This window comes from Camelina sativa, chromosome 16, assembly GCF_030686135.1.
Source record: "Camelina sativa cultivar CO46 ecotype springtype chromosome 16, ASM3068613v1".
Taxonomy (NCBI): domain Eukaryota; kingdom Viridiplantae; phylum Streptophyta; class Magnoliopsida; order Brassicales; family Brassicaceae; genus Camelina; species Camelina sativa.
Genome location: NC_141895.1, coordinates 1,559,701 through 1,567,849, shown reverse-complemented (window position 1 = coordinate 1,567,849; position 8,149 = coordinate 1,559,701). Strand labels below are relative to the sequence as shown.

Here is an 8,149-nt window from a genome sequence, read left to right as displayed (position 1 = left end):
GCTTTCTTCACATCAAATTTCCTCTGTAATCTGTTACCCACAAGTGCTCTCAAAGATCACAAAAGTCCTCATGAAGCTCTCTTTGGTAAAACTCTCGAATACTCTGCTCTAAGAACCTTCAGATGTGCTTGCTTTCCCACTCTAAGAGCATATACTCAAAACAAGTTTGATCCAAGATCCCTTAAGTGTGTTTTTCTAGGCTATACAGAGAAATACAAAGGATACAAATGCTTATATCCTCCAACTGGGAGAGTTTATCTCAGTCGTCATGTTATCTTTGATGAAACATGTTTTCCCTTCGCCAGCACATACATTTATCTTCAACGGTCATCACCTACACCCTTGTATGGTGCATGGCTCAGAAAATTTTCAGATATCTCTGAAACGTGTAAACATTCCGAGACTGTTACTCTACTACCAGCCTCTGCAATTCCACTCACTACAGCGGCTGCTACTACTGATGCTATCAGTCCTACTCCATCAACTACAGTGCCTGAATTGCCACTTGAGGTTGCTGATGGGAGTACTGAGTGTATAACAAGCATTGACCTTGTTCCTATTGGCAACAACTCCCAATCATCGACCTCAAATGTGCAGACTTCAGACACCAACAACGATCTCAGTGACAATGTCGATCTCCATGCTCCTGCAGAAGCTCCAACTCATCCCATGACCACACGATCAAAGTCAGGCATCTCAAAACCGAATCCTCGATATGCACTTCTCACTCACAAGGTATCATATCTTAAACCTGAAACAGTAACAGCTGCTTTAAAAGATCCAAACTGGACAGCAGCAATGAATGAAGAAATGGATAACTGTAAAGAAGCAAACACCTTCTCTCTGACTCCTCCAACACCCGATATGCATGTCTTAGGGTCCAAATGGGTCTTCAGAGTCAAGCTCAATGCAGATGGTTCACTAGATAAGTTCAAAGCCAGACTAGTTGCTCAAGGATTCAAGCAAGAAGAGGGCATTGATTATCTAGAGACATATAGTCCAATGGTTAGAACAGCAACAGTTAGAGCTGTTCTTCACTTTGCAGCCATCATGAACTGGGAAATTAAGCAAATGGATGTAAACAATGCATTCCTCCATGGAGATCTTACCGAAACAGTATATATGAAACAGCCAGCTGGATTTATCAACAAGGATTTTCCTGATCATGTGTGTCTCTTACATAAATCCCTCTACGGCCTCAAACAGTCCCCAAGGGCTTGGTTCGACAAGTTTAGTAACTTTTTACTAGACTTTGGCTTCACTTGCAGTCTAAGGGACCCCTCCTTGTTTGTCTGTTTCAAAGGTAAAAAAATCATTATGTGCTGCTTTATGTTGATGATATTGCAATTACAGGAAATTCATCAGCATTACTCTCAAACCTGCTTGATGAGCTAAGCAAGCAGTTCAGAATGAAGGATCTTGGAAAACTCCATTATTCCCTTGGCATTCAAATTCAGTATCATGAGAACGGTCTGTTTTTATCTCAACAAAAATATGCTGAAGACCTCCTTGCGGCAGCAGCTATGTCATTTTGTTCCCCTGTTGCCACTCCTCTTCCTCAGCAACTCAAGAAAACACCACAGCAACATGTTGAATTCTCAGATCCTAGATACTTTAGAAGCTTGGCAGGTCGTCTGCAGTATCTCACATTAACAAGACCTGATCTGCAATTTGCTGTTAACTATGTTTGTCAAAAGATGCATGCTCCATCTGTCTCAGACTTCAATCTTCTCAAGCGAATTATCAGGTATATCAGAGGCACTACAACCATGGGGATTTCGTTTGACAGATATACAAATTCCAAGCTGCACGTATACAGCGATAGTGATTACGCCGGTTGTAAATCCACTAGTCGCTCCACTGGTGGCTTTTGTACTTTTCTTGGAAGCAATATGATATCCTGGTCTTCGAAAAAACAAGACACAGTCTCCAAGAGCTCCACTGAAGCTGAGTACAGAGCCATGTCTGAAGCAGCCTCTGAGACTACTTGGCTGGTAAACTTACTCCAAGATCTAGGTGTTTCTCTTCCCTCAACACCAGAGCTTTACTGTGACAATCTTTCAGCAGTATACCTCACAGCAAATCCAGCCTTTCACGCTCGCACAAAACACTTCGCCACGCACTACCACTACGTTCGTGAGCAAGTAGCTTTTGGTAAGTTGATTGTTAATCACATCCCTGCTGATCTACAGCTTGCAGACATATTCACTAAGTCTCTTCCTCAATGGCCATTTGAAATCCTCATAACCAAACTTGGCGTTGGTGTTCCACCCACTCCAAGTTTGCGGGGGAGTGTCAAGAGCAAAGCTCAAAACGACATAACTCTGCAAAAAGGCCTGCTAGGTCCAAGGCCCAACACAACCCTGAAGCCCACAATGATTCAACGGCTATCTGCAGATCAAGACAAAAAGAAAGGATTTGCAGAGAGTACTAGTACGGCAGTAACGACACAGAATCATATGATGACAATGAAGCCACGTAACATCATTGTGCCGGAGCAGCAATCATTGGAAGACTCTAGACTCTAGGTTAAAACTCTTGCAACCAATGTAAAAGCAAAGCATAGAGTGTAATGTCGATTTCAAGGGAATGAATAACAAAGAAACAATCTTTCATATATTCTCTCTTCTTATTTCTTTCAGTGAAGTCCATGTATTTCAAGTGGCCGCGAATCAGATGGTTAATCACAGAGGAACCCACATCGTCTTCTTTTTATCATCAATCTCCTGACGAAATGCAGAGCGCATCAACCAACCCTTTCACCAAGAGCTGGTGTGTCTCCTCGGTTGGACGAAGGAAAGGAGCGTTTTCCAATATGTGACCCGTACAGTGCAAATGCGTCGTCGAGACGATGTTGATCACAAAGGGCACCGATGATGTGGTTGCAGCAAGAGATGTTGGGTTTGAGGTTGTAGTCGTTGAAGAAGTAATGTAAGTGATGTAATGCATCGTTGTAGCGCTTGGCTTTGCGCATTGCACCGATTATGGCCTCGCAGATCTCGACGGTGACGTTTTGGCGGCTTTTGGTGAAGATGGCGTAACTTGAGAGCTCCGCCGCGTAGTCGAGGTTTAACATCTTGATCATTAGCTTGACTCTGGTGTTTAGATGGGTGGTGCAGCATTCCCATTTCGTAGGCGCCACCAGGTGTGGTGACGACAGATCTCTCGGGAGAGGGAAAGGGACGTCGGCGGCTGAGATAGGAGTGGGATGTGGGAGAGAGGAGACTTGGCGGTGATGCTGGTAGATCGGAGAGGAGAAATAGAGGGTGGATCGGATGCGGTTACACTCCTTTATTTTTATAGTACTATAGTTTAGCTTTTCCTCAATAGACCAGTAGTCCCTATTAACGTATCTGGTGAATTCTTTTGCTTATGGATGCAGTATTTCAAAATGAAACCAGAAAATTATGCTGTCAGTTGAAGAATCAGTTGATGAAGCAGGAGCTCTGTGATTATGATCAGAACATATGCATGAGTGACATCACTAACAACAGTTTCCAACATCCTTGCGTCACAAAAACAGAACATTACTCAGGGTACAAGAATCCTTTGGGATGAATGAGTTGATGCAGAAGGAGTTTTATGGATATGATCAGAACATGTGTAGTATGGGTAACATCAATAGCAGCAGCTTTCAACATCCTTGCCTTTCAAACACAGAAGCAGTACAAGATTGCGTATGCTTTTTCTCAACTGTGGCTAGCTTAAAAATTTATTCTCAAGATTGTTTCTGCAGTTGGTATTATGGTATTAAACATTTCCTCTTTTTATGTATTTTACTTGTCATTTGTTATGTTTTAATGTTTCCTATGTTTTAAATGAAATGCAATAATTTTATAAACATATATCTCAAATGCAATAATTTCATATTCTAATTTAAATTTTTTATTTAAAAAAAAATAATAATTAAGAGACTCAAAATAAGAACTTACCATTAGGGGGAAAACTTTTAATTAACAAACCCAAAGTTCTTAATCATCTCAAACTACAAAATAAATGAATAAACAATTTAAGAGCCTCTAAAATATATTCCCCCATTGGGGTTGCCCTTAGGTCATCCCCAATGGGGGTTTTTAGAGGAGTTTTAGCTGATGTGGAGCAAAAAAATTAATCAGTTAAAACAAAATGAAATAAGAGGCTCTCTTATTTAGTAGACTCTGTTATGGTTTAAGAGACCATACGTGTCACTTATTGGTTGGGTGAACAAATAATAGAAGTAGATAATTTTTTTTTCGGCTCTTCTTTTTTTTGCGTAGACATCTCTCTGTCTAGCTTTCTCTCTCGATCGAAAAGCACTATGGAAGGAGATTGACTGAAAGCTATGCAATCAAAGGAGATTGGGTCGGCTGGGGTCCTGCTTGTGATATCGGAGGATGGGCAATCGGAGGATAGACGAATCGACTCCGAGATTAAATCGTTTGAGATTTGATTTTGGGGTCGATTGATTTTGTTGAGATTGAAGGGAATCGGAGGGTAAGTTTTCAGTTTAATAGTATCTATTATGATTAGTTAAACAAATTAGGGTTGATTAGGGTTTTTTGGATTTGTGTTCGGAAATTAGGGTTCTTTGATGGTTGTTCAAAATTTTAGGTTTGGTTTGGTTTTCTCGCATTTGACAAATTCAAGTTAAAACAGTGAGAAAGATGAATCTCTTCCTTGCTTTTTTCTTGTGTGCTTGTTTGGTGGCCTTGGAGATGATTGATTCTTGTGCCTCTCTATACAGTAGTTTTGACTATGTGTTGTCTGCATTTTTTGTTTAACGTTTTTGATTGATTATGTGGTTTGGCTGAAGTGATAGTATTCCCTTGATAGTGGTTTTGGTTTCAGGATGCTAATGGCATTCATTTGATTTTGATGCTGCAGTTTAAAGTTGGAGCTTCATTTGTGCAAACCAAAATGAATCTCGGGTTGAGAATCTTTGTTGTTTCTGCGCTTCTTGTTACTGTGGCAGCAGAGGTTTACATTGTGACTATGGATGGAGATCCAATTATAAGTTACAAAGGTGGAGAAAATGGTTTTGAAGCAACTGCTGTCAAATCTGATGAGAGGATTGATACATCAAGGTACTTATTAGATAGTTTCTCTTCTTATATTGTATTAGTACTTTGTATACATTGCTTGCTAGATTAATAATCTGTGTTTAGTGAATTGGTGACAATGTATGCTCGTCACTTAGAGAGGAAGCACGATATGATTCTTGGGATGCTCTTTGAGGAAGGATCATACAAAAAGCTTTACAGCTACAAACACCTTATAAATGGATTTGCAGCTCATGTTTCTCCAGAGCAGGTGAAAAAATCGATTTGAGATCATTGCTATATATATATATATTCTTGAATTCATGTTCCCTTACACTGCTTTAGTGTGTGTGTGTTCAGGTGATGGGGAAACTTGGATCAGGTTCACAAATAAGACCGAGTGGGATGGCTCAACACCAACAGAGACCAACTCAATCGTCTCTAAGGCCAGCTTCCTCTCCAAGTACCCAGTCTTTACCCAAGTTTGTTTTATTTTTTTTACGCTTCTTGCTATTGTGCCTTGACAATTAGGAAGTTCAGCTTTGTGTCTCATTGCTAACAGAAAAATTTGCCTTAGATGAGGTGAGAATGATTATTCACCTCATTAGCTTAAATTTTTTGAAGTATTAACAATCTGTTTTGGTCACTTTCTTTAGTTTGTTAATTACTCAAGTGTTTTGTTGTTTGGATAGAGCTTTAGGTGAATGTTACTTGTTCATGGAGATACATCAGAGCTTTAAATATGCAGTAACTTTGAGCCACCTAACCTTGCATATCTTTGTTTTGGAGTTAATAACTGATGAACTTTGGGTCATTGACATTTATCTAGGTTGAAGTCTCTTTAGTTTACGAGTTATCAAACAAGTTTTGGGTTATTAATTTATTTGGTGTTAGGAACGGTTACAAGTCGAGTCATTCATTGATGATTGCTTTTTGTTTGTTGGTTATTAAATACGGTAAGTAATAGATTAGGGAGATACACGTCGAGTCATTCTTCACTATCAAAATTTATTGTTTGATGGTGTAGGGTTTGTTGGTTGTTTTAATGTTATGAATGTGTGGTTGTTGTAGTTTAGGTAAGAACTTAAATTTGAAAACCTAAACCCACTTGTTTTGAAAGTAAACTAATGGTGAGCTTTGTATAAATAAAAGGTTCACTTGATAGAAAAACACTAAACACACAACATCAAGCCTTTATCACAAATCACACACAATTAGCCCATTCCTTCTCCTTCTAACACACACACGAATAAGTAGGCTATGGATTCAGACACCTCCATGAACCCCTCTCCTGGCTTCTTCGACCTTCTACAAAGTCAACATGAAACCTACATGCTTGTTGACTCTCCTTATGAGAGTCAATGTTCTGATCAACCACCTGCAGCTACACCCCCTGCTGGTAACCATAGAGCAAGGCATACATGGTTACCAGTAGATGATTTGATGCTTGTTAGCGGTTGGCTGAACACGAGCAAGGATCCTATAACCTCAAACGAGCAAAGAAGTGGAGCTTTCTGGGGAAGGATAGCTGATTATGTTGCAGATTGTCCGAATGTTGTAGGCCGACCAAAGAGGGATTCCAGTCATTGTAAGCAGCGGTGGGGTAAGGTCAACGACACAATGTGCAAATTCGTTGGTTGCTATGATGCTGCGACAAGGGAGAAAACAAGTGGGCAGAATGAAGATGACGTGATGAAGCTAGCAAACCAGATATACTTTAATGATCATAAGAAGAAATTCACCTTCGAGCATGCTTGGCGAGAGCTAAGATATGATCAGAAGTGGTGTGCGTCCACATCTGCTAAAGATACAAGAGTGAAAAGGACACGGGTGGATGCTACAACAGATCCTTCAAGTTCGCAACCGGTGGATGTCGAGGATGATCCAATGATGACTCGTCCTCCTGGTGTTAAGGCGGCAAAGAGAAAGGCCAAGAAGAATAACAACACTCAAGCGGATGTGGAGGTTGATCCGAAAGCTTGGTTGGAGTTTCAGATGCAAGAGGTTGCGAGGATGTATGAGATGAAGGAAAAGGATTTTGCTAACAAAGAGATAGAGTTTGCTATGAAAGAGAAGCATAGTAAGCATGTGATGCTTGAAAATCTCATTGCTAACAAAGATTCATTTAGTGAATCAGAAAAAAAATTAAAAGACAAACTTATTGATGACATGTTGTCATCAATTTGATGATATTTAGTGTTTAAAGAGTTGTTGAACACCAAACTCACTTCCTTTTAATCGGTTTATTTTATGCTTCCTTGTAATCGGCCTTATGTTATTTTGTTTGTCTTGAATAGGTTCCTTATTAATGTACTTATCTTGGTGTTGTTATGTTATCTTGGTGTTGTTATGTAATCTTGGTGTTGTTATGTTATATTGGTGTATTTATGTTATCTTGGTGTTGTATTTATGGTTTCAGGATAAAGGCCAACTATGGTGCTTGTGAGCAAACAACAATAATGACAAAGAGACACCACTTGTGAGCTTCAAGGTCAAGGACAAAGAGACACCACCCGTGAGCTTCAAGGACAAAGAGACACCTCCATTAGCTTCAAAAGAGTCAGTTTCCCATGAGCAAACAGCAAAGAGCAACAATGACAAAGAGACATAGACTTTGTGAATTGTTTCATTGTTTTTTTTCTCATGACATAGACTTTGTGAATTAGCTACAAACACCACCCGTGAGCTTCATTGTTTTTTTCTCTTGTAAACAGCAATAATGCAACACACCAATTCACAAAGTCTATAAAAGGAGTGTTTACGAGTTATCAAAAACTCACCAATTCACAAAGTCTCCAAACACTCATATACTCTCCAAACACTCATATACTCTCTATCTTATCAAACTTTATCTTCTCTTTCACTTACATTCTAAAAATGGCATCTTCTTCTCACAATAATTTTGATGACACCATTGATGATTGCTTAAATCAAGTTTGTGATCAAATTTCCAATCAAGTTTGGCAATCTCTCCTTACTCCACCTATTCAACATCAACAACCACCCAAACCAAAGAAAACAAGAACTTTCATTGAAAGAAACCGTGAAGTCGGACACGCCCACTTGTGGAACAATTACTTTAGTGAAAATGCGATCTACTCTCCTCGTATTTCCCGGCGCCGTTTTAGAAT

General features: G+C 39.6%; 1 protein-coding gene across 9 annotated transcripts; it reads left to right on the top strand.

The window, feature by feature from the left end:
- The first annotated feature begins 4,177 nt into the window (after nucleotides 1-4,177).
- On the top strand, nucleotides 4,178-7,793 carry LOC104749279 (subtilisin-like protease SBT2.5). Of its 9 annotated transcripts, none has more exons than XM_087492133.1 (5): nucleotides 4,178-4,473; nucleotides 4,864-5,063; nucleotides 5,177-5,289; nucleotides 5,379-5,481; nucleotides 7,438-7,793. In XM_087492133.1, exons 2-5 carry the CDS (start codon nucleotides 5,012-5,014, stop codon nucleotides 7,440-7,442), a joined length of 273 nt encoding a protein of 90 aa, XP_087348259.1. In that variant the 5' UTR covers nucleotides 4,178-4,473; nucleotides 4,864-5,011; the 3' UTR covers nucleotides 7,443-7,793. The 9 variants fall into 9 exon arrangements, with proteins under 9 accessions (XP_087348259.1, XP_010469174.1, XP_087348257.1 ...); XM_010470872.3 differs by having other exon boundaries at nucleotides 5,145-5,289; XM_087492131.1 differs by having other exon boundaries at nucleotides 4,184-4,473; nucleotides 5,379-5,500.
- Nucleotides 7,794-8,149: the final 356 nt, after the last annotated feature.

Bases quoted from the DNA above. Each gene is read 5' to 3' on its own strand.
- LOC104749279 (XM_019237472.2), top strand. From the start codon at position 6,279: ATGGATTCAGACACCTCCATGAACCCCTCTCCTGGCTTCTTCGACCTT.